Genomic DNA, 27,392 nt, shown 5'->3' on the forward strand with positions numbered 1-27,392 from the left:
CCTAGGATCTGGCATACAGTGGGAGCTCTGTAGCTGTCAGTTGAAGGTATAATAGCAGTAAGTGCTCAATAAATGATAGTTATTCTAGGTCAGGCACTATGTTGAGGGCTTTCCATACATTATCATAATTCATCCTCACAGCAACCCTATCGGGCAGGAACACCTTAAACAGAGAGTTCAGTACTGTCGCCCACGTCACACAGCCCGTGGGAAGTGGAGCCAGCACTGAGACCCAGGTGAAGCTCCAACACCCTGACCCAAATACTCTGAGAGAACGCAACAGCCCACACCAATGGGGAAACGTTCTGCTAAACCCAAATGACCATGTGGAAATGGTTCTTATTCTGCTCTAAGAATCCCACCAACCCCAAGAAAGTGGGGCGTGAGACAAGGCAAAGGCAGCAGCGAAACTGAGTCACTTTCATTTCTGGGCACGAGCTCTATGTCTGCGGCTTGGATGTGCCTCCAAATTCTGGATCTGAGATGAAAAGCGTCCCTAGAGAAAAGCATTTGCAGATTTTGCAGATGAGGAAACAGGCCAAAAAGGATTCTAGGCCTCACAGACGTCTGAGACATGGCTAGGACTGGAAGTGTGAGCTTCCCACGTCCAAGGTCAGAACACTTGACTCCACCAGCCCGGGCTTTAGAATGTCCACACCGACCCCATTCACTCCACGGGGATCGGTTCCAGAGAGTGTCCAGCCTGGCGTCTTCCTTCACCATGGTCATACTTGCCAAGAGGCCACACCTTTTAATGATGCTGTGATGTTCTCGCACCCTGAGGCGTACTTCATTCACAGTTTGGAGGATATACTGGTTTCCAGTTAAGGGAAATTGCTAGTCGAGTGTTCTTTTCTCTTTTTAGAACAAAACAGACTGGCCCTTCTTTAACAAATACCACGTCCACCCTCCTCCACAACGGGGATTGGGGTAAGTTATTATCTGGTTGTTTCTCACAAATAATATTATCATCATTCATACTCGCTAGTGTATGAATGACTAACACAAATGCCCCCTGCATCTACAGACAGCAGAGAACAAAAAGTCACTAAGGGTTCCACACGTGTGTAGGCAGTAGGGAAAAGTTCTAACTTGGGAATGGCATTTTCATACATATCCCTAAACTCTTTTGAGGCCCATGTTCATTACACTGATGGACTGATGGCACTTCCTCCACCACGTCTGAACATAATGGAACTTTCCACAAAATCACGCCCTCGGATATGTCTCCGCATTTAGCTGCCTTTTGTACTTGTGCCTGTAGCATCCCAGATGCGCTGGTTCACACAGAACATCCTATGTTTAGGTGTGTACACTTCCCGGCTGGGGCTTGTACATGGGAAAAATTTCACAAGGTTCACTGGTTGCACTAAAGCTCAACGAAATGCTTTCAGGTCACTACATTTTAGACACTTCACCTTAATACAGCAGCCACTGGGCTGGTTTCTTTAAGGCTATTTGCCATATTCATAAATCTCCGAGTGATCAGAAAGCTAGTAAGTCTCACAGATTTACCTGATGGCTTTGTGTCAGGAAGCTGTCAACCCCAGATGCCAGGAACACTGGAACTGCGACGGTTGAGATGCAGGGATTTATACATATGTCTTCTGTGAAAGACTTCTATGTTGGAGCTCGTCATTTCATGAGGGACCTGAGTCTTCAAGGGCTAAGAGCTCTTGCCTGTTGGAGTTTAGCTGACAAATTCTTGGTGGCCAGCTGTTTTCCACATGGATCTGGTCTCCATCACTGGTCAGCTCATTTGTAATGGGGCGGTTGGGTGAGGAGTGATGGGTGGAAACACCTGCGGATCTGTTATTGGCCATTTATAGCTTTCAGCCCAGGAACCACGCCAGAAGGGCATGTGGCCATCGGCCCAATTACCTGAGAGCTGCAAGGGGGCCCCAATCCTGGATTTCAGGAACACCCAGATCTCCCATCACCTTAGGCTCCTGTCCAGATTTCTTTGCAATGTAAAGAGTTCAGAATGTCACATCCATTTTCCTTACTCAAGTGGGTTGGAGAGAATTCAGGAGAGAGAAATGGAAGTAGTTTAAAGGAATGGTTGAAGTTGCTGAGTGTTAAAAAAAAAAAATTGAGGGACTTCCCTGGTGGCACAGTGGTTAAGAATCCGCCTGCCAATGCAGGGGACCCGGGTTCGAGCCCCGGTCTGGGAAGATCCCACATGCCGCAGAGCAGCTAAGCCTGTGCGCCACAACTACTGAGGCTGCGATCTAGAGCCCACGAGCCACAACTACTGAAGCCTGTGCGCCTAGAGCCCGTGCTCCACAGCAAAAGAAGCCACCGCAATGAGAAGCCTGCACACCGCAACAAAGAGTAGCCCCCTGTCGCCGCAACTAGAGAAAGCCCGCGTGCAGTAACGAAGACCCAACCCAGCCAAAAATAAATAAATACATACATACATTTTTTTAAATTGAAAACTTAGAAATAAGTCAGTTTCCCTGACACACTCTTGTGTGCTATTCAGACCATTACTGATTTCTGCATTTTTCAAACAGGGTGTGATAGTTCCATGTGGAAGAGAAAAAAAAGGTTCTATGTACTAATACACTAATAGGCTTTGTACATTTCCAAGAAGATGGCAGAGTAGGCAATTTTTCCAAACGTATTCCACCAAAGATCTTCCTTCTTTTGTCAAAAACTTATATCTTCAGAGAGTCAGGCATTCACTATATCATGATTAGAGAAACGCTGGCATTCACATGGCTTCTCTATTTTCCATCAACACAGAGCAGCAAGTCCTAAACCCCTGGGGACGTCCTTGCTCTCAATTCAACGTTTCCAAAGGGTGCCCCTACCTAAAATTACTCAACGCACAATCATCCTCTACTAGAGGGTAGCAGCAATCACCATGTGAGAGGCTCACTACCCCTCTGAGACATATCTCACCTATACCAAGCCTTCTTAACCCACTTCGGCGTTCATTATCGGTCCCGGCAACAGGAAGAACAGCGGCGCACGGCTAAGAATTTGGGACACTTACCTGAAGAAGTCAAGGGCATCGCTGACTGCATTGGCAAAATTGATATCCGTTGGGACGTTTTTATATTCTAGGCAGTAAGTAGGTCTGACACCAAGAATCTCAACCTCACAGCCTAAGAAGGAAAAAGATGGTAAATGGTTACTCTCTTCAATAATCAAGGGAGGGTTATGAGCCTATTTTAGGAAGCACATACCATTAGTCAAAACAAAAATTTTTGTTCCTTTTCATGAAATAAAAGAATGTGTTATTGATAAGTGTGGTGTATTTAAAACTCTAATTTTGTTTAACTGGAGCAGAGGCTCTTAAATGTCATTCCTATACAGCACTGGGGTCTCATGACAGGGACTAGCAAAAATTGGTTAATGGCTGTCTTTCCCAATTTGAAACAACAATAACAAAAATTAATTAGTACACAGGATGTCTCAATTAAAACTTTTTTCTATAGATTTTTTATAACTACTAATTCTTCTAGTGCATCTTTGCCTATTCTAGAACCAAGTATGAGGTAATATCTGATTAGCCCGGGAATAAGAAAATAAAGACTTCACTAGTCTAACTGGACTCAGAAGTACTGCAGTGATGGGCAGGTCTAAAAATCACTGAGTTAAAGCAAGGATCCTGAGCCACGCCCTTACCTCCCCCCCAAATGAAGTAAAAGAATGAAACGTATTCAGATGTTAGGAGCTGCTGTGGCTTCAGCTTTTCTGCCCCAGGCCCCTGAACAAGTTGAAATGGTTGCCCCGAGGAAGAGACATCCAACCTCATTATCAGAAAATAGGGCAGGAGAGGAATGTGCCAGTCTCAGTTTGTTAGTTGGGTGTATTTATTGGGCACCTACTACGAACTAGTCACTATGTTCAGACATGGTGTCTCCATCCTGTGGCATCCCAGAATCTAGCCTAATAGGAGGAGGATTCCGTGCAAACAGTGTAATAGTTGAAATCTAAAGTGAAGTGCACCCTTACTGGGTGGTGAGGGAACTCAGTCGAGGCACATTGAATTCAGATATTATTTCCTTCTAGAAGCTTTCCTCAAATCCCCGTGTTGGGCTCAGTCTTACAGACTGTGTCTGGCCCATGCGTTGGGGTTAGAAGTGGGAAGAAAAAACTTTTGCGGAAGCAAAAGTTCAAGGTGAGAAACAATAAGGTGTGTGTGTAGAACAGCAAGCACGGTAACGTTCCCAGGCAAGGGGGTCTGGAGACCAGATGGTGAGCTTTCTTGTAGCCCAGAGGAAGTGATTCCCGCTTACACTTGGTATGATGCTTATGAATCCTATAAAATAGCTGATGGTGCCTTCATTTTACACAGGAGGAACTGAGTCGAAAAGGTGAAGAGACTTGCCCATTGTCTCAGCGCAATAATGAGGAAGAGTTAACCTTTGAATCTAGTTTTATCTGACTCCAAAACTTTAGGTATTCTTTTAAAACAGTGTCTGACGAATTCAGACATGCAAGGACAGACATCATGGACATTAAGGACAGACAGACATTTTTCCATACTATTAAGATTTACTCAAGCTAATCGAGAAATAAGTCAAAATAAAAGAACCCAAGAATGAATAAGATAGGGTTTAAAAATAAATAGCAGTAAACGATGAAATCACAAAATATAGTTAAGTATTAGTAATATTCATGTAGCTATGTGAAAATATTTTATTGAAAAATAAGGTGCATATTTTTAAAAAATGTTTAATGTAATAACCTGGATCTAAAGTTCCCAATTATTGGTGGTAGCTGATTCAACAGGGAGAAAGGGTCAGTCTTTCCGGAATTACCTTCAGTACCATCAGAGACAGAGAAAATAAAAGATGTCAGAGGACGGCTTAAAGATGGCGGAAGAGTAAGACGCGGAGATCTCCTTCCTCCTCACAGAGACATCAGAAATACATCTACACGTGGAACTTCTCCTATAGAACACCCACCGAACGCTGGCAGAAGACCTCAGACCTCCAAAAAGGCAAGAAACTCCCCACATATCTGGGTAGGGCAAAAGAGAAAAGAATAAACAGGGACAAAAGAATAGGGACGGGACCTACGCCAGTGGGAGGGAGCCGTGAAGGAGGAAAGACTCCCACACACTAGAGGCCCCTTCGCGGGCGGAGACTGCGGGCGCCGGAGGGGGAAGCTCCGGAGCCGCGGAGGACAGTTCAGCCACAGGGGTGCGGAGGGCAAAGCGGAGAGATTCCCGCAGAGGATCGGTGCCGACCGGCACTCACCAGCCCGAGAGGCTTGTCTGCTCACCCGCCGGGGCGGGCGGGGCCGGGAGCTGAGGCTCGGGCTTCAGTCGGATCCCAGGGAAAGGTCTGGAGTTGGCAGAGTGAAGACAGCCTGAAGGGGGCTAGTGCGCCACGGCTGGCCGGGAGGGAGTTCGGGAGAAGTCTGGAGCTGCTGAAGAGGCAAGAGACCTTTTCCTCCGTCTTTGCTGCCTGGGCGCGAGGAGAGGGGATTAAGCGCGCCGCTTAAAGGAGCCCCAGAAGCGGGCGCGGAGCTGCCGAAGAGACAAGAGACTTTTTCTTGCCTCTTTGCTTCCTCAGGTGTGAGGTGAGGGGATTAAGAGCACCGCGTAGAGGAACTCCAGAAACGGGCGCGAGCCGCGGCTGTCGGCACGGACAGTAGAGACGGGTGTCGGACGCTAAGGTTGCTGCTGCCACCACCAAGAGGCCTGTGTGTGAGCACAGGTCACTCTCCACACCGGCCCTCCAGGGAGCCCGTGCAGTCCGCCACTGCCGGGGTCCCGGGATCCAGGGACAGCTTCCCCGGGAGAACGCACGGCGCGCCTTGGGCCTGTGCAGCGTCACGTCGGCCTCTGCCGCCGCGGACTCGCCCCGCCCCCGTGCCACTCCCTCCCCCCAGCCTGAGTGAGCTGGAGCCCCCGAATCAACTGCTCCTTTAACATCGTCCTGTCTGAGCGAAGGGCAGTCGCCCTCGGACAACCTACACGCAGAGGCGGGACCAAGTCCAAAACTGAACCCCAGGAGCTGTGCGAACAGAGAGGAGAAGGGGAGGTCTCTCCCAGCAGCCTCAGAAGCGGCGGATTAAAGCTCCACAATCAACTTTAAGTGCCCTGCATCTGTTGAAAACCTGAATAGACAACGAATCATCCCAAGTTGAGGAGGTGGACTTTGGGAGCAAGATATACTATTATTTTCCCCTTTTTTTCTTTTTGTGAGTGTGTATGTGTGTGCTGCTGTGTGAGATTCTGTCTGTATAGCTTTGCTTTCACCATTTGTCCTAGGGTTAGACCGACCCATTTTTCTGTTTTTTTTTTTTTTAAAGGAAATTTTTCTTCTTAATAATTATTTTTTATTTTAATAACTATACTTTATACTACTCTGTCTTCTCCCTTTCTTTCTTCCTTTCTTCCTTCCTTTCTTCCCTCCTTTCTTCCTTCCTTCCCCCTTCTTTCCTCCCTTCCTCTCTTCCTTCCTCCCTTTCTTCCTCTGCACCTTCCTTCCTTCCTTTCTTGCATCCTTCCTTCATTTCTTCCTTCCTTTCTTCCTTCCTTCCCTCTCTCCCTCCTTCCTTCCTTTTCTTTCCTTTCTATTTATTCTACCTTTTATTTTGAGCCGTGTGGATTAAAGGTTCTTGGCGCCCCAGCCAGGCACCAGGGCGGTGTCCCTGAGGTGAGAGAACCAACCTCAAGACACTAGTCCACAAGAGACCTCCCAGCTCCATGTAATATCAGATGGCGAAAATCTCCCAGAGATCTCCATTTCAACACCAAGACCCAGCTTCAATCAAGGACCAGCAAAGAACAGTGCTGGACACCCTATCCCCAACAAAAAGCAAGACAGGTCTACAGCCCCATCCATTAGCAGAGAGGCTGCCTAAAATCATAATAAGGTAACCAACATCCCCAAACACACCACCAGACGAGGACCTGCCCACCAGAAAGACAAGATCTAGCCTCATCCACCAGAACAGAGGCACTAGTCCCCCCAACCAGGGAATCTACTCAACCCACTGAACCAACCTTAGCCACTGGGGACAACCACCAAAAACAACAGGAACTACGAACCTGCAGCGTGCAAAAAGGAGACGCCAAACACAGTAAGATAAGCGAAATGAGAAGACAGAAAAACACACAACAGATGAAGGAGCAAGATAAAAACACACCAGACCTAACAGATGAAGAGGTAATAGCCAATCTACCTGAAAGAGAATTTAGAATAATGATGGTGAAGATGATGCAAAATCTTGGAAATAGAATAGACAATTTGCAAGAAACAGTTAACAAGGACCTAGAAGAAATAAAGAGGAAGCAAGAAACGATGAGCAACACAATAAATGAAATGAAAAATACTCTAGATGGGATCAATAGCAGAATAACTGAGGCAGAAGGACAGATAAGTGACCTGGAAGATAAAATAGTGGAAATAACTACTGCAGAGCAGAAGAAAGAAAAAAGAATGAAAAGAACTGAGGACAGTCTCAGAGACCTCTGGGACAACATTAAACGCACCAACATTCGAATTATAGGGGTCCCAGAAGAAGAAGAGAAAAAGAAAGGGACTGAGAAAATATTTGAAGAGATTATAGTTGAAAACTTCCCTAATATAGGAAAGGAAATAATCAATCAAGTCCAGGAAGCACAGAGAGTCCCATACAGGATAAACCCAAAGAGAAACACGCCAAGACACATAATAATCAAACTGTCAAAAATTAAATACAAAGAAAACATATTAAAAGCAGCAAGGGAAAAACAACACACAAGGGAATCCCCATAAGATTAACATCTGATCTTTCAGCAGAAACTCTACAAGCCAGAAGGGAGTGGCAGGACATATTTAAAGTGATGAAGGAAAAAAACCTACAACCAAGATTACTCTACCCAGCAAGGATCTCATTCAGATTTGATGGAGAAATTAAAACCTTTACAGACAAGCAAAAGCTGAGAGAGTTCAGCACCACCAAACCAGCTCTACAACAAATCCTAAAGGAACTTCTCTAGGCAAGAAACACAAGAGAAGGAAAAGACCTACAAGAACAACCCGAAACAATTAAGTAAATGGTAATAGGAACATACATATCGATAATTACCTTAAATGTAAATGGATTAAATGCTCCCACCAAAAGACACAGACTGGCTGAATGGATACAAAAACAAGACCCATATATATGCTGTCTACAAGAGACCCACTTCAGACCTAGGGACACATACAGACTGAAAGTAAGGGGATGGAAAAAGATATTCCATGCAAATGGAAATCAGAAGAAAGCTGGAGTAGCAATTCTCATATCAGACAAAATAGACTTTAAAATAAAGACTATTACAAGAGACAAAGAAGGACACTACATAATGATCAAGGGATCGACCCATGAAGAAGATATAACAATTGTAAATATTTATGCACCCAACATAGGAGCACCTCAATACATAAGGCAAATACTAACAGCCTTAAAAGGGGAAATCGACAGTAACACAATTATAATGGGGGACTTTAACACCCCACTTTCACCAATGGACAGATCATCCAAAATGAAAATAAATAAGGAAACACAAGCTTTAAATGATACATTACACAAGATGGACTTAATTGATATTTATAGGACATTCCATCCAAAAACAACAGAATACACATTTTTCTCAAGTGCTCATGGAACATTCTCCAGGATTGATCATATATTGGGTCACAAATCTAGCCTTGGCAAATTTAAGAAAATTGAAATCGTATCAAGTATCTTTTCCGACCACAACGCTATGAGACTAGATATCAATTATAGGAAAAGATCTGTAAAAAATACAAACACATGGAGGCTAAACAATACACTACTTAATAACGAAGTGATCACTGAAGAAATCAAAGAGGAAATCAAAAAATACTTAGAAACAAATGACAATGGAGACACAACGACCCAAAACCTATGGGATACAGCAAAAGCAGTTCTAAGAGGCAAGTTTATAGCAATACAATCATACCTTAAGAAACAGGAAACATCTCGAATAAACAACCTAACTTTGCACTTAAAGCAATTAGAGAAAGAAGAACAAAAAAACCCCAAATTTAGCAAAAGGAAAGAAATCATAAAGATCAGATCAGAAATAAATGAAAAAGAAGTGAAGGAAACAATAGCAAAGATCAATAAAACTAAAAGCTGGTTCTTTGAGAAGATAAATAAAATTGATAAACCATTAGCCAGACTCATCAAGAATAAAAGGGAGAAGACTCGAATCAATAGAATTAGAAATGAAAAAGGAGATGTAACAACTGACACTGCAGAAATACAAAAGATTATTAGAGATTACTACAAGCAATTCTATGCCAATAAAATGGACAACCTGGAAGAAATGGACAAATTCTTAGAAATGCACAACCTGCCAAGACTGAACCAGGAAGAAATAGAAAATTTGAACAGACCAATCACAAGCACTGAAATTGAAACTGTGATTAAAAATCTTCCAGCAAACAAAAGCCCAGGACCAGATGGCTTCACAGGCGAATTCTATCAAACATTTAGAGAAGAGCTAACACCTATCCTTCTCAAACTCTTCCAACAGATAGCAGAGGGAGGAACACTCCCAAACTCATTCTATGAGGCCAACATCACCCTGATACCAAAACCAGACAAAGACGTCACAAAGAAAGAAAACTACAGGCCAATATCACTGATGAACATAGATGCAAAAATCCTCAACAAAATATTAGCAAACAGAATCCAACAGCACATTAAAAGGATCATACACCATGATCAAGTGGGGTTTATCCCAGGAATGCAAGGATTCTTCAATATATGCAAATCAATCAACGTGATACACCATATCAACAAACTGAAGGAGAAAAACCATATGATCATCTCAATAGATGCAGAGAAAGCTTTTGACAAAATTCAACACTCATTTATGATAAAAACCTTGCAGAAAGTAGGCATACAGGGAACTTTCCTCAACATAATAAAGGCCATATATGACAAACCCACAGCTAGCATCGTTCTCAATGGTGAAAAACTGAAACCATTTCCACTAAGATCAGGAACAAGACAAGGTTGCCCACTCTCACCACTCTTATTCAACATAGTTTTGGAAGTTCTAGCCACAGCAATCAGAGAAGAAAAAGAAATAAAAGGAATCCAAATAGGAAAAGAAGAAGTAAAGCTGTCACTGTTTGCAGATGACATGATACTATACATAGAGAATCCTAAGGATGCTACCAGAAAACTACTAGAGCTAATCAATGAATTTGGTAAAGTTGCAGGATACAAAATTAATGCACAGAAATCTCTGGCATTCTTATACACTAATGATGAAAAATCTGAGAGTGAAATTAAGAAAACACTCCCATTTACCATTGCAACAAAAAGAATAAAATATCTAGGAATAAACCTACCTAAGGAGACAAAAGGCTTGTATGCAGAAAACTATAAGACACTGATGAAAGAAATTAAAGATGATACAAATAGGTGGAGAAATATACCATGTTCTTGGATTGGAAGAATCAACATTGTGAAAATGACTCTACTACCCAAAGCAATCTACCGATTCAATGCAATCCCTATCAAATTACCACTGGCATTTTTTACAGAACTAGAACAAAACATTTCACAATTTGTATGGAAACACAAAAGACCCCGAATAGCCAAAGCAATCTTGAGAACGAGAAATGGAGCTGGAGGAATTAGGCTCCCTGACTTCAGACTCTACTACAAGGCTACAGTAATCAAGACAATATGGTACTGGCACAAAAACAGAAATATAGATCAATGGAACAGGATAGAGAGCCCAGAGATAAACCCACACACATATGGTCACCTTATCTTTGATAAAGGAGGGAAGGATATACAGTGGAGAAAAGACAGCCTCTTCAATAAGTGGTGCTGGGAAAACTGGACAGCTACATGTAAAAGTATGAAATTAGAACAATCCCTAACACCACACACAAAAATAAACTCAAAATGGGTTAAAGACCTAAATGTAAGGCCAGACACTATCAAACTCTTAGAGGAAAACATAGGCAGAACACTCTACGACATAAATCACAGCAAGATCCTTTTTGACCCATCTCCTAGAGAAATGGAAATAAAAACACAAATAAACAAATGGGACCTAATGAAACTTAAAAGCTTTTGCACAGCAAAGGATACCATGAACAAGACCAAAAGACAACCCTCAGAATGGGAGAAAATATTTGCAAATGAAGCAACTGACAAAGGATTAATTTCCAAAATTTATAAGCAACTCATGCAGCTCAATAACAAAAAAACAAACAACCCAATCCAAAAATGGGCAGAAGAACTAAATAGACATTTCTCCAAAGAGGATATACAGATTGCTAACAAACACATGAAAGAATGCTCAACCTCATTAATCATTAGAGAAATGCAAATCAAAACTACAATGAGATATCATCTCACACCGGCCAGATTGGCCATCATCAAAAACTCTAGAAACAATAAATGCTGGAGAGGGTGTGGAGAAAAGGGAACACTCTTGCACTGCTGGTGGGAATGTAAATTGATACAGCCGCTATGGAGAACAGTATGGAGGTTCCTTAAAAAACTACAAATAGAACTACCATACGACCCAGCAATCCCACTACTGGGCATATACCCTGAGAAAACCATAATTCAGAAAGACTCATGTACCAAAATGTTCATTGCAGCTCTATTTACAATAGCCAGGACATGGAAGCAACCTAAGTGTCCATCAACAGATGAATGGATAAAGAAGATGTGGCACATATATACAATGGAATATTACTCAGCCATAAAAAGAAATGAAACTGAGTTATTTATAATGAGGTGGATGGACCTGGAGTCTGTCATACAGAGTGAAGTAAGTCAGAGGGAGAAAAACAAATACCGTATGCTAACACATATATATGGACCCTAAGGGAAAAAAATGTCATGAAGAGATTAGTGGTAGGACAGGAATAAAACACAGACTTACTCGAGCATGGACTTGAGGATATGGGGAGGGGGAGGGGTGGGCTGTGACGAAGTGGGGGAGTGGCAGGGACATATATACACTATCAAATGTAAATTAGATAGCTGGTGGGAAGCTGCTGCATAGCACAGGGAGATCACCTCTGTGCTTTGTGACCGCCTGGGGGGGTGGTATAGGGAGGGTGGGAGAGAGGGTGATGCAAGAGGGAGGAGATGTGGGAGCATGTGTGTATGTATAACTGATTCAGTTTGTTGTAGAGGGAAAACTAACACACTATTGTAAAACAATTATACTCCAATAAAAATGTTAAAAAATAAATAAATAAATAAATAAAGTTCCCAATTATTTAAACAAAAATGAAAGGAAAAGCATTTTCATTGTTGTTGGAGGGAAGGGATGGTCAATATATAGTGTTCATTCTAGACATTGATTTAAAAGTTTGGAATATACAGAAGAAAGTTGTATGCATAACTTCCAAATCACTAAAGGAAGAAAAAGAAGCATACAAAATTAATCAAATATCAAAGTACATGAAAAGGAAAAAAAAAGGGGATATCTAGGAAGCACTAATATTGAAAGCATAATAAAAGAGAAAACCATATATATTCGTTTCAAAACAAATGTGAATGGGTTACACTCTACAAGAATGTCAACATGAAGTAACTATAAACTATTTTAAAAATTTACAGGTTAAGTAAAATGACACAGCCAGATTAGATATAAAAGAATAGACCAAATAAACTCCCCCAAAAGTAAACCAAAAAATCAGCTCTATCAATAGTATTCAAGTTGATTATGGTTTCAAAAGCCTGAAACAGCTACAAATCTGCATTAATAGTTTAGAATGTATATGAGTATTTATATATCATAAATATACACAAATATATATAATTATTATTAAAGAATTCTTATAAGAATGGAATTGTTATAAAAACACAAAAGTTGGAAAAACTGATCATATCCTCATCCACAAAGAAAATCTCATTAACTTCCAAAAAAGTAGAAATTATATAGCACAATGCATATTACCTGACTACAGGTAATAAAACTACAAATTAATTATAACAGTTAACTAAAAATAAATCCAAGTCCTTATAAATAAAAAAGAAAACCTTTATGAAACGATGTAAAGAGGAAATGAAAACTTCACTGACAGGCTAGTTATTAACAGTGAAAATTCTACATTTCAAAACTTCATGGGAGGACTCCCCTGGAGGTCCAGTGGTAAAGAATCTGCCTTACAGGGCAGGAGACGCAGGTTCAATCCCTGGTCAGGGAGCTAAGATCCCGTATGCCGCGAGGCAACTAAGCCTGCATGCCACAACTACTGAGCTCACATGCCTCAACTAGAACCCGCGTGCCACAACTACAGGACCCACATGTGCTGGAGCCCGTGAGCCACAACTAGAGAAGAGAAAACCCACACGCCACAACTAGAGAGAAGCCCGGGCACCACAACAAAAGATCCCACACACCTCAACAAAGATCCTGCCTGCTGCAACTAAGACCATACGCAGCCAAAAATAAATAAAATAAATAAATAAATAATAAATCAATCTTAAAAGAAAAAAAAAAACTTCATGGTACACATTTTCATTTAGGTCCGAAGCAAATGAGGAGCGCTGCCATCACCACTATAATTTGTTACTGTTATAGAACTTCTTATCAAGGCAATTAACAACAAACAGAAATTTAAAATGAGTGCTGGAAATCAGGAGGCATGCATGAGTGTTCCTCTGTGGGAACATTTAAAAAAAGATCTTGTCTGTAACCCTTGGCAAAATACTCATTTTGCTTCATGACACAGTACAGAACACACACTCTCACAGAGGAAACAGAAGTTTCACTAAAATATGAGCAAAGCATGCTAATACTTTATTCTATTCTATTCTGTTTTAAGTGGGTTTTTTAAAACACTGGTTAATAATCCACAAATTGATGTCACTGTCCGTTATGAATCAAGACCAGTGTTTGAAAAACACCAATATGAGGCACATAACTAGGAGTGGCAACGTGTGGCAATATTTATATAATTTTTATTGTATACATGCTTTTCCTTGAAAACCACTTCAGAGAACATATTCCAAGAAAATAAATTTGTATATACAAGCACCTTTATTACAATATTATTTAGAATATAAAACTAAGAAGCAATTTAAACATTTGGTAATAAAGGTATGGTTAAATTAAAGCACATCCAAATAATGAAATACCATGCAGGCATATAAAATTATTATGCCATTTGTATTTACTGCCATACTATTTTAAGTGAAAGAAGGCTAGTTAATAGTTTGTGAAGGATGATCTCATCTTTGTAAATATTTAAAGCATATTTAGGGCTTCCCTGGTGGTGCAGTGGTTAAGAATCCACCTGCCAATGCAGGGGACGTGGGTTCGAGCCCTGGTCCGGGAAGATCTCACACGCCATGGAGCAACTAAGCCCGTGCGCCACAACTCCTGAGCCTGCACGCTAGAGCCCGAGAGCCACAACTACTGAAGCCCACGTGCCACAGCTACTGAAGCCTGCGTGCCTAGAGCCGGTGCTCCGCAGCAAGAGAAACCACCGCAGTGAGAAGCCCACACACCGCAACGAAGAGTAGTCCCCACTCACTGCAACTAGAGAAAGCCTGCGAGCAGCAAAGAAGACCCAACACAGCCAAAACTAACTAACTAAATAAATAAATTTATTTATTTTTTAAAAAAGCATATTTGTGTCTAAGAAAGACTGGAAGTGAATATAACAAAATATAAGACAGGGTAAAATTTGTGTGGCTGCCTTGGTAGACATTTTTTGGCTAAACCAAAGCCATTGTGAACTTCTTTCTTCCTTTCCATCCCTTACTAAAGAAAGAGGAAAGCTTTCTCATCTGCCCAGGGTCCCTTGTGAGTAGAAATGGTCATGTGACTCACTACTGGCATTGAGATCTGCTGAGATGCTTAGAGTGGGAGGCTTTGCTTTGATATGAAAAAATTAACTTGAGTTGCTTGCACTATCTCTTTTCTTCTTTTGCACTTTGGAATGTAGGTTGTAAGGACATGATCCCTGGACCGGCAGCAACCATTCTGAAACCAAGAGTCAACAAGCATGAAGGTGAAAAGTTAATATGCTAATACAGAGCAGAAGAATCGAAAGAGCCTAGGTTTTTAAAAATGACACTGTTAAACAGCTGAACTTCATAAAGTACATACTTCTTATGTGATACAAATAAATTCCTATATGTTTAGTCACCGTTGGCTAGGATTTCTAAAACTTGCAGTAGATAGTTCATAACTGATACAGAAGGATCATAGTTGACTTTTATATTCTTATTATTGCTTATTGAATTGAACTAACTTTCCTAAAATAAATATCTCTTATTTTTGTAATAAGAAACCAAAAACAAATTTTTAGTGATAACTTCCAACTTCCTTCTAATATATCCATTAAGCCACAAAAGTTCTATCGTAGGAATATCCAGTTTTTAAAAATTATGAATAATGCTAATATAAACATTCTTGTACATGTTCTTTGATGCACTTAGGTATGCATTTCTGTTGTAATATGTGTAGGAGTAGAATTGCTAGATTTGGGGTATGCGTATGTTCACCTTTGTTAGATAATGCCAAATAGGTTTTCAAAGTTGCTATATTAATTTGTTCCTCCTGGCACTATATGAGACTTTGTTACTCCACCCTTGTCATCACTTGGATGTCGCTGGTGTCGCTCTCCAGTGGCACCTCCCCTGCCTCTCGGGTGACAACAAGCCCCTCATCAGATGCCTTCAAAGGATGGCATCACTCTCCTTATACTTTTCCCAGCTCTTCTGGCTTTTCTCCTGCTTCCCGAGGAAGTCCCTCCGCAGACTCACTCGCCCCATCTGATGGTTAAGCATGAACTTCCTCCAGGCTGTGTCTGGGGCCGTCTCCTCTCTTCACGGCGGCTCTCCCCCGGCTGACCTTCCTGCCCACAGCCTCAGCGGCCCCGGGCCCTCCCGAGAGCCACACGCCTGTGTGTCTCCAGCTCTCACTCCTCGAGCTCCAGGCACACGACCTGTCTCAGAGTTAACGCAGATGCCCCTCTGCCTCCACCCCACTCCCCTTTCACTTTCCCGGGATAGGCAGAGACACACCTTCCCTCCTTACCGTCCTGTAAGCCAGAAACCAAGCGTCACGCCCGTCTCAGCTCGGTCCCTTAATCCCAAATCCAGTGCGTCAGCAGGCCCTGGCGATTTGAATTCCTAAATATGTCCCCAACCCACCCATTTCTCCCCACTTCCTTTACCCTCATCCACACCGTTCCCACCTCTTTCCCAGGCCTGTGCGGTTCCTTCATGACGGCTTGGTCGCCCCTCATCCAGCCCCTCTGGATGCCTACGTTCCTTTCTCCACGGTGCTGCCCGAGCAATCTTGCCAGATTCACATATGACACTGTCACCTTCTCCCTAAAAACCTTCCAGTGACTGCTTGCTCCTCTCAGGATGAGACGAAGTTCCTCGGTTGGTCCACGGAGCCCGGCCTGGCCTCAGCTTCTCTCCAGCCCATCCACGCGCCACCTCCACCCCTTAACGTATGCCGCTCGCTCAGTCTGGAGGCTCCTTCCCGCCAGCTCCCGCGCTCCCACCCCCCTACCCTGCCCGTCCCCTCAGGTGTTAACTCACGTCACCCTCTGGGTGAAACCAGACCCCCTATTAGATGAGGTCACAGTGCAATAGGCTTTTCACTGTTATACTTTAAGCAAGCGGCCTTCTCATTTCTATGGGCGAGAGTACGAGATGATCGCGTTGCGTCCCGGACTGAATGGAAGGCACGTTCTCCGGGGGGGCTGGGGGTGGGGTGGGGAGAGCCTGTATCTGGTGCTGCTCACAGCGGTCTCCCGAGAGCTTATTACAGGGCCTTGAGTCACACCCTCTGAGGATGTTTTATGAAGAAACAGATTTGCCATGATTTGTGAAGAATGGAAGTTTGTCCCTGGATTTCTCTTTAAGGCTTCCTAGTTACCGTCACGGATGCTGCTGAGAAACCGTGGGCTCTTTTGGCCAAGACACCATCCTGCAAAAGGAGACTGGATGTGGCTGGACAGCTCGGAAGACTTTCGAGTGCTGGGGGAGTCACCCCTGCAGGCAGCAGTCCGGAAAGGCACCACCTCCGCAATTTCTCTGCAGCAGAAATGGTTGACGCCTAGAAATCCTGCAGCATGCTTTTGAAGATAGATCACTTCTCTGAGACAACCTCTAACTTGCAATGTGGATCTGTAATCTTCTTGTTGCTGACGCAGACAGACAAGAGCAATGATGCAGACCTTACCCAAGTTACCAACACACAAAGGGAAGGACTCAAGGTGAATTTGACCTAGAGAGTCTTAGAGAATTTTAACCCAAGCCTGCTCTTGGCAGACAACATTAACTAGAGGAGTTTGGGCTTCACTGATACTTTAGTGAGTTTCTAAGACGTTTCCCTCACGTTGAAAAAAACGTGATACTATAGATACTATAGATATGTAGATACTATACATATGTATGTATCGCCATGTCCAAGACCATCTGGCAGCCCTCATCATTGTAGCCTCTTGTATCACATGAGCACAAAATTGTGTGTATAGTATGTATGCATTTGTTTTTCTAATAAAAAAAAATCCATAGTTTTTATCAGTATCCTAAGGAGGTCTTGATTTACAAGTGTAGGAACCAGCAAACTACATACAGAATAAAGCCTCTTCTGGTCCTAAAATTACATACATCTTAAAGCTTAATGCCAAATTGGTGGCAGAGTTGGAAAATTTAGTGAAAATCTGGACCCCCTGTATTTGATTGTTAAATACCTGCCTGGAAAAAAAATTCCGTTTTTATGCAGATATTTGGAGTCATGTAGATAGAGTCCAAGACCTTGGCTGTGACGTTAACCCACACATTTGCATGACTGATGCTGGGCTCCTGACCTCCCCTGCGCCTAAGTGCATTCATCTAAGTTCAGCCCAATGGAAGGTTGTCTGGGACCCAGCACAGCAGGGAAGGGGAAGGTTCTGTGAATAACCACAGTTCCTGATCCGTAGTCAGTACATGCCTCCTCACGCATCCAGAGGAAATCCTCTTGATTTTAACAACCAAAACTTGACTGGAGCTGAGTCAGATACCCATCTGCTAACTCCCCAGCCAGCCCACCTCTGGGAAGTAAGGGAGGAGAAGCCAGCTGGAAATGTGTCTTTCCCCACATAAAAGGTGTCTTATTTGTCTCAACACCTGCACAGGACGGGAAGAGGCCAGCAGAAGACCCCAGACCCACACCCAACACCCTCGCGGGGCCATATGAATGGTTGCCCCCAATTCCTCCTGACTGCTTGGCTATAAGGAGTTAATACTGCAAAATCATGACTGAAGACGTAGAACTGAGAGCCTTCAGACCCTTGCTCCAAAGAGTTTTTAAACTACAGACTCCGAAAAAGCTGCTGTTTTTTGTTCCTTTTTTTTTTTGTATTTCATGATAGCCGTAAGAATAAACTTAAAAACTGCTGCCATTATGTAAGGGAGCATCGACTGTCCAAGGAGTTCAAACTCTACCTCCATGCAATATCTTATCCATACTTATCCTCCTACATCCCCCCATTTCACCTCCTCCCCCGAAGGCATCCTTCCCTTTGGGTTGCTCTTGATATGAAGTGAATATTGGAGCCTCTTCTTTCCCCCCACTTCAATGAAACTCCTTTGACCTCAAACCAGAGGGATGGAATAGGGGAATAAAATTAGTGAATGACACACACTCAGCTCTCAGCCTTTTCAGAGCACTCCTAGGTCTGCTGACGCTGGTCCTGGCTGATCTGGGGGAGCCTTCCTCCCCCCCCAAGATATTTGAGTTAGGGCCTGGGAGCATTTCCTGAAGCACTTTTTCCTCTGCACAGCCCCACGGCACCATTGGGTGGGGTGATAAAGGGTCTGTTTACGATATTAAATTTCTCAAGGCTTGAGGTGGGGTCTTTTGGACTCTTTACCAGTGATCAATTTTTCAGTCTGCTGCTTTATCTACCTGACAGGAAGACTTGAACTACTGCCATTTCTAAATTGCACTTCTAAATATTGACTTAATGGCAAGACTCAAAGTGTCATAACACAGCTCACTGGAGCAATAAAGATTTTCCAGGCCTCATCAAGAGGTCTGTACAATGTCTGGTGGGGAGTGGAGAAGGAAGAGGAGGATTTGAGAAGAAAAATAAAACCAAGTCATGTTTAGAAGAAATGCCACTGCACTTCACTAAATCTTGCAGAGCCAAATGAACACTCACTGGGCTATGAGCTGTGGCCGGAGGGGACCAAGGTGGAGGGAGAAAGGACGGCAGTGGTCGTTAATCCCTCAGCTGTCAACCGGTAAGAATGGAGGGGCCAGAGCACGCCTGGCTTGGGCTGGGCGCAGGGCCTTCAGAGACATCTGGTTCTCAGGGAGCCTTGATTTGCAGATCCAGTTTAGAAGGACTGGACAGTGTCTAAGAAACAAGAGACTTTTCATCCAATTTCTATCAAGACTTCAACATGGCCAGATGGTTAGCTAATCTTCACTTATATCACTGAGGAAACTCTAGGAGGTTATCTGTTTTAGCTTCTGCCCTCCTGATAGGTAACACCATAAACTGATCTCAAGGCGTATTTGCCACATCACGTTAGCTGTTGAACTGTGAATCAAAGAAAGTGATTGGCCGTTTCTTGCCCTTCAGGAGCTATTTTGGAGGAGCGACAAGATATTTTACATTCACTTTAGCATTGAGACTTTGTAGCTACTCAGTGATACATAAATTCAAATTGCTGATTATGATTAAGGAGCCAGACTCTCCAGGATGAGATAAAGAGTGATGCTCTGTAATACAGCTGAGAGGAGTCTGAAACATGGCGACCGTCTCCTTTAAGATCTTCCCCCCGTTTCCACGAGCACTGGCATCCATGGCTACCCAGAAGGCCATCAGAGGAGAGTGTATGTGCAGGAGGCGCGTGGGGGGCTGGGAGGAGATGCGGGGGAGGTGCTCTTCAGAGCAGGAAGAGCTCAAGCTCCAAGACACAGGAAGAAGTTACATTAACCGGACGCCGTGGAAGATGGCCCGTATGGAATCGGGACAGTGTTCGTCTGGATGGCCCTCAGGCTCGTTCTGAAGTGGTCCCTAAGAGTGCGTGTCTGCTCCCCGCCCCTCCTAGGCCTACGCCTGTGGGCCCTTGTGTTTGGTGATGATGATTGCTGAGAATGACCTCAAAGCGCGGCAACATCTTTCGGCTCTGGATCTCGCCCCGTTGGGCTGAACCTGAGCTGAGCTCAGCTCCTCTGTCAAGTCTGATCAGCCTGGCTGATGCAGCCACTTGTTTTCTTAATCTTATGTCCAACTCCATGAAAAGTTGAGCCTCCATTTCAGGTAGAGTTCTCTTCAACCCTTCCCGTGCTTGAAAGCTGCTTCTTATGTCAGCCCAGGTAGCGTCTTCTGAAGCCCCCAGGCGTCTTCGGAAGCAACGCCAGCACTCCCCCGACACTGCATCTGCCCGCAGAACCAGCCTGTCTGTCTGTTTTTCTGCCGGGGTTTGAAGTAACGCAGCTTCCCCGGCCATCCTGGGCTCACCTGTGGACGCCCATCTCTGCTCTGCGGCAGCTTTCAGGGCACTCAGCACGGCGCAGCTGTGGGTCTGCTTTCCCGGCTCTCCATCTGTCCTTGCTTGACACTCGTCCTCCGAGAGCTGGCACAGCCTTGAGCCCCCGGAGCAGCCCTCCATGTGACCACCTGCAACCGGCATCCTCCAAACTCTCGCTCCAGGCCCACGTCCTCGGTGTGGGCCACCCGTGACTCAGCCTGGGCTCACTGCTCCTTCCCCGACGCTCCCCCGCCCCCCAGAACCCGCCACGCTTGCACAATTCCATCAGGCCGCCGCTGTCCCCGGCCCAGGCCAGTAAGACCCCTCCAGAGGCTTCTCCCCACTTATCCCTTCATTTCCTCTAGGCCTCCCTGATCTCTTCTTCCACAATGACAATCATCAGTAACACACCATGGAGAGTTAGGAAAAACGTGTCTACAGCCACGTGCACGGAAAAGGTATATCATCCACTCACTAGGAACACATCCTACCAATGCGAAGTCAGTGGTGAGTTGAGTATTCTGTTGTCACTGAATCCTGTCATCCTTAATGAAAGAGTTTGGCTGACAAGATGAGAGTCTCCTGAAGCCCCCTCACAGCCAGCAGCCAGGGCCGTCTGCGTGAGTGCTTACCTCCCTCACTGAAGTAAGTTAAGTACTTTAGTTTCTCATTGATTTAGGATGTATAGGAGGAATATTAATATAAAGGGACCTCATTTAATGCACAACCAGAAAGTTGTAAGAGCTTTGAATCCTCTTTTCAGTATTGTAGGGGAGTTCAAAATCTGTAGAAGTGGTACTCCGAGTTCTTTTGTAAAGCCAATAAGCACCCTATAATTTATCTCTCCAGTGTATCCAAAATTTTACCCACGAAAACGCATGATATACTGCAGAAATATTGCTCAACCAAGGGAATTAGGAAATGGCATCATGTCTGGTCTGATGTTAGAGAGTTTGAACCAAAATTTAAAGAAACATGTCCATAAGACATTTCTTGAACAAAGACGCCATTTTCTAAATCCTGGCTTGGTCTTCAAACACGTCTACATGCTTTGTTCTCAGAGACGCCAACGGTGCTTTGAGACTGGGAAGGTTAGACAGGCCTGGATGTCAACACACTCACCTGGCCAGTAGTACATGTAGACCTTCCTTTTGGCCTTGGTCAGAGTGATCCACAGAGGTTCTGATCCATTCCACCAGAGAGGCATCAGGCTGTCTCTGTTGACCCCTATGTCAAATGACTTGTTGGTGGCGGGGTCCCACATGTAGTTCCCGATCATCTGGTGGACCTCACAGTGGCGACCTACATTAATGAAAACACAAGGCTGTCAGTTTATTGCTCTGGTATTTTTACATTTCATTTTTATTTTCTGCATTTAAAAGCCATTCAGGCTCATTTAGGGAGGACAGAACAGCATAAATATTTGCTTTTGATTTTTTTTTTTTAAATCATAGATGTTTCTTCTCTCTTAGATTGTACCATAAAGGCAAACAATGCAGTGAGAAGTTCGATACTGATTGAGATGGGGACATTTTGAGGGAAGTTAATTTTCCATGTCTGAAGCTATTTTAAGTTAAACTGAGGGCATCATGTGTAAAATCTGACCCATTGTTCGTGGCTTGATGTCTGAAGAAGAATCAGTGTGGATATTGTAGATTTCCGTGGGACGTGGGTTATATTCTCAACCCAGAGCTCTCTCTGCACCCTTTCCACACCCTCCTCCCACCAGATCACAAATCTAGATGCTATGGAGTTTGTTCCGTTTTTTCCTGGATAAGAGAAGTTATCACTTCAGCACTGAACAACAATAGAACCTATGACATTTGGAACAGGATGGTGAAAAATAGATTCTACTTTTTTTTTTTTTGGAGGGATACTAAATTTTATTTTATAACAGCTGTATTGAGATATAATTCACTTGCCATAAAATTCATCCTTTAAAAGTATACATCCAGTGCTTTTATTGTATTCACAAAGTTGTGCAACCATCACTACTGTCTAATTCTAGAACATTTTCATCACCCCCAAAACAAACCTCATGCAAATTAGCAGCCACTCTCCATTCCCTCCTACTCCCAACCCCAGGTAACCATTCATCTACTTTCTGTCTCCATGAATTTGCCTATACTGGATATTTTGTATAAATGGAATAATACAATATGTGGCCTTTTATGTCTGGCTTCTTGCTTTTAGCATAATGTTTTTAAGGTTCATCCATGTAGTAACATCTATCAGTACGTCATTGTTTTTCGTGACTTAATAATATTCTACTTTGAAAAACAAAGCAAGAAAACAACCCCCCAAAGGAGCGCTACATAGAGAGGAGGGTTGCTTCTGTGGTTGCAGAAGTGAAAGACACAGCGCTTGGAATCCTTTGAAACATTAGGCTTAAATTATTTATTTTGGAGCCATCTGTTACATCTTTAAAGTAAAAATAACACAAACATTGGCACGTGCACCAAAAACTGCTGCAGTTTTAGTGAGCGTCATTTGGCTTCGGGCTGAAACACGCTTCACGGAGCTCACTGACTGTGCTTAATCAAAGTGGCTTTTTTTGTTTGCTTGTTTGTTTGCTGTTGTTCTGTCTTCTTGCCAGCAAGCCCCCCAACACCCACACTTTATTTTTAATCAAAAAAAAGGAGAAACCGTAAAATAAAATTTTGAAAATTTGTAGACCCAAAATATCTTAAAGGAAAAACCTTTTATTTCATCACAGAAACCCACGCATTCCACAAATGAGGTTTGCAACTTAAAGCCCAGAGAGCCAAACAAAATGATTTTTACCCAAAGCTGTAGTTAGTTTTTTGACCCTGACTGAAGCTTTCACATGTAAACTGATAAAATTAAAAAATAAAAACTTTGAGAAAATGATCCAGTGATTAAGGAACTTCTTAGCTTTATTTATTCCTTCAACTAACATTTATTTATTTTTTTTATTTTTCATTTTTTTTGTGGTACACAGGCCTCTCACTGTTGTGGCCTCTCTCGTTGCGGAGCACAGGCTCCGGACGCGCAGGCACAGCAGCCATGGCTCACAGGCCCAGCCGCTCCGCGACATGCAGGATCTTCCCGGACCGGGGCTCGAACCCGTGTCCCCTGCATTGGCAGGTGGATTCTTAACCTCTGCACCACAAGGGAAGTCCAGGTTGTCATCTTACTTGGAGAATTATGAGGATTCTCACCAACTCGGGTGCTGAGGATAATTCCTACTATTAAAAGTAGAGGCATCCTTCTTATTGGTTCTTGTTCAGGATATATGTTATCCTTTTTGGTGTATCAGAGTTTAACAATATTAAGGGAACCTGCCTCATGAGTAAAAGCTCTTATCTATTTCCTTAACCCAAAATACTGCATCCTCTAAAATTTCTATCATCCTAATGATGCTGACTCACCATTTTCACGAGGCAAGATAATCATAATAGTCATGGGAAATGTGTCCTTTAGGGTCTTTCTCTGTAGATGCTCTCTAGCGCTCTCCCAAGGGCAGGGAGGGCATCTCACCTGGCGCTGGTGTGTACAAACTCACAGGAAGGGTGAAAATTAGAAGGGGGTATGAAAAGCGTTACTGAAGTTAGTAGACCAAAAGGAGCCTCTGAGTGAATCGCCAGGAGAGCCTCGGAAGGGCTACAGATATCAGATACGGGAATTGTAAGGGAAGGTACCAAGTGGGGTTGTGTGTGTGCAGGAGTCTCTACTTTTAACTGGAACTGTTTCAACTATTCTAGAAGGAATGCGTGAAACCCAAATCTAAGCAGGGGCCTCACGTGATTCAGTTTTCAAAACATGCTACATTCAGAGAAGCATGAAGCAACTGAAAATATTTTTTTAAGTACTTATAACCTTTACTTGTATATTTCAGAACCCCACAATATCATCTGATAAAATTTCCCTCTTCTTTTCAACACTCATGTTCAACACTCTAGACCCAAAGGGTGGTGCAGGCTCTCTCACCCTCCTTCGCTCTTTTCCTCATGGGTAAAATATTATGGCCTCCTTTAGATTGTAGAGCTGTAGTAGGACTGGATTGTGGGGTGGGGTGTGTGTGTGTGTGTGTGTTTGTGTTTGTGTGCGTGTCAGAGAGACAGAGACAGAAAGAATATTCTCTCAGAGAATTTCTGCTAATCTAAATTCTCTACCTCTTACACTTATTTCTTTTAAACACCCATAAGACCTCATTGAGGAGAGGTAGGATCTATGTGTGCAGTTAACACACAATTCTACCATATTTTTACATTTCAGATGATGAAGTCTTGTCTCCTGTGGTTCTCTGGGCCCCTCAGCCTTCTTCATAATGGGTCTTCTCTCCTCACCATTAGGTAGGATGTAGCGTTAGCTTCCGTATTTTCTTCTCATACCAATTGGTTGGGTGCCCGTAGACTCAGGTGAGCTTCAAAGTCTTTAATTATGGCATTCTTTAGGGAAGCGTCTTTGAGACGAGGCCTCCAGAGACGGCTTTGGTTCCTGCTCCCACCCGGCGTCCTGGCTGGTCTAGGCTGGCCCAGAGAGGCACATCCATTCTAAGGGGAACTCAGACCCATGGAGGTAAGTGATCCATTCCCACTCCCCGGAGACCCAACCCCTCTCCGAAGCCTGGACGTGAGGCACCAGCATGGAGGGTCCTGCCCACTTCCTGTGAGTGAATGGTGCCGAAGAAGATCCTAGGACCAGTGGTTTTCCTTATATGATTAAAGGGTTTCCAAGTGTAGAGGGGCCTGTTTCAACACGAAGGTCATCTCAGACCCCTGTTTAGAAAGTGGGTTTTATTCTTTTAGTGGATTGGGCCTTGAGTTGAAGTGAGAGGGTGTATCCTTCAAAGGCTTAATCATAGATGCAGTGCCAGCCCCCAGAGGCACCCCTTTGTTCTGGGAAGCACTGCCTTTCATGGAAGCCAGCAGGAGACGTCCTCTCTCCATCTCATCATCTGCTCGAATCTTCGTTCCCAGCTGAGCTGATTTTCCTTTCCATGAATATATTAAGGCTGGTAGTCTGTGTTTGTGACAGTACGAGTCTGCTCTTCCTCAAGCTGGTTTCCTTACCTACCCAGGCCTTCTCTTGCTCTTTGGTTTTTATTGCTTGGCTGAAAGAACACAACACAACACACAACATGACGTACTGGTTTCTACAGCCTACAAGCTCTGGTCTCCATATTTCTGCCTGACCTGTATCTATTTTTATGCATCTGCAACGCTTCTTGATTTTTCTCTGCTTTGGGCTCTCTAAGCACACCTTGCTGTAGTTTGACTATTTGGACCCTTTGCTCAAGGCGTCAGGAGGAACTTTCCTGACACCGTCACAAACCACAGATCTCAGGTGGTTCCGAGTGTGGCATAAGGAAGGTCTACTGCTCTCCCCTCCTCTTCCTCCTCCAAATGCAGCTCTGTGGGTCTTTAAAATCTGTGCCAGGAGGCTCAGTACTCACTGTGAAAAGGCAGGCAGCTCCTGGTACAGACATTTCCAAACACAGATGAACATTTTTCTCCATTTTCCCCCCTGATCCCTAAGACCTAAGAGTTTATAGACTTACTAATGTAAAAAGTGGCAGTCAGCCCAATACTTGATGGAGCTGTGAACTCTTAACCCATCTGTAGACCCCACCTCAGCTCAAGAGCTCCTGCATTTGACTGGGAGCTGCTAGTGGCTCTCGGGCCGGGCCGGCGGCCAGGGTGGGGCCACTGTTTGTCTCTCTCCGTGGGAGCTGATGCAATAGCGTCCATACCTAGAACTGCTGTAAGAAAGCAGCAGGATACGACACCTTCATTTTTTATTCCTCAAAGCCTTAGACAGGTGTGTTCTGATGTAATGACCACCACCAGAAGTTTCTTAGAAAGTACCCATAATCCTCTGCACCATATTAAATATTTCCAAACATCTCAAAAATGGCTGGCATTCTCATCAAATGAGATGCTTGAGGATCTGCCCATTTCTCCTGGAACTGGGAATCAGTAAGGTTGCTGCTACTTAGTCTTCAATCAGTCTTAATCTTTTCTCACTATTTTCAAACACTGAACGTTAATTCCTTTTATGGTTTCTTACTTCATTTATTCTTTTTTTTCATTCACTCAACATGTATTTATCAAATAATGTTTACAGGGCTTCCCTGGTGGCGCAGTGGTTGAGGGTCCGCCTGCCGATGCAGGGGACACGGGTTCGTGCCCCGGTCCGGGAAGATCCCACATACCGCGGAGCGGCTGGGCCCGTGAGCCATGGCCGCTGAGCCTGCGCGTCCGGAGCCTGTGCTCCGCGACGGGAGAGGCCACGGCAGTGAGAGGCCCGCGTACCGCAAAAAAAATAATAATAATAATATTGTTTACATGCCGGGTATACAAAGATCCAAAGATGTGGTCCTTGTCTTTGAAGTGCTCAGAGCCCAGTAGGGGCAACAATAGTGGTTAAGGGGGCAGGTCTTGGTGTCAGAGTGCATAGGTTCAAATCCAAGCTCTACTATTCACTATCTGCATGACCTTGGACAGGTAGCTTAGACCCCCTGAAGCCTCAATTTCCTCATCTGAGTAACAAGCATAATAATAGTTACCAAGAGATATATATATAAGCAGTCCTCTCTCTGCCTGGCAGTATGCGGCCACAGAAATGACCATGCTAGCTGAAATCATGCAAAGCTATCTTAATAATCAATGGGGAAATTACAACTGTTCCATGACCTTTAAAATTATTTGTCAAAATATTTTAAAACTCTTACTGTAAGTTATAAAGAAAATAGTGAAATTAATATTTATTAGTACACTGTAATTTAAAATATTAGGAATATTGAGGGCTAAAGAGTTTTACTTATTAAAAAAAAAAAAAATCTTATCCAGAATGGTGTGAACAGTGCTTGACTTCCTCCCAAGATATAAAACAATACGAGGGAGCATCTTTTCTATACTGAGGCAAATTTTCACACCCTTTCTAAGCGTGGATCATCTTCAAACATTTTATCC

The 27,392-nt window shown here is 43.6% G+C and overlaps 1 protein-coding gene across 2 annotated transcripts in view; it reads right to left on the minus strand.

Moving 5' to 3' along the window:
* Positions 1-27,392, minus strand: part of ENPP6 (ectonucleotide pyrophosphatase/phosphodiesterase 6) — an 89,978-nt gene that overhangs the window by 25,274 nt on the left and 37,312 nt on the right. For both annotated transcript variants that reach the window (XM_059049579.2, XM_067022544.1), the window contains exons 2-3: positions 21,577-21,756; positions 3,002-3,113 (exon numbers count right to left, since the gene is read on the minus strand). In XM_059049579.2, coding sequence (XP_058905562.1) covers positions 3,002-3,113; positions 21,577-21,756 — 292 coding nt within the window. The remainder of the gene's footprint in view (positions 1-3,001; positions 3,114-21,576; positions 21,757-27,392) is intronic.

The sequence above is a fragment of the Kogia breviceps genome, chromosome 20, assembly GCF_026419965.1.
Source record: "Kogia breviceps isolate mKogBre1 chromosome 20, mKogBre1 haplotype 1, whole genome shotgun sequence".
In the NCBI taxonomy this organism is placed as follows: domain Eukaryota; kingdom Metazoa; phylum Chordata; class Mammalia; order Artiodactyla; family Physeteridae; genus Kogia; species Kogia breviceps.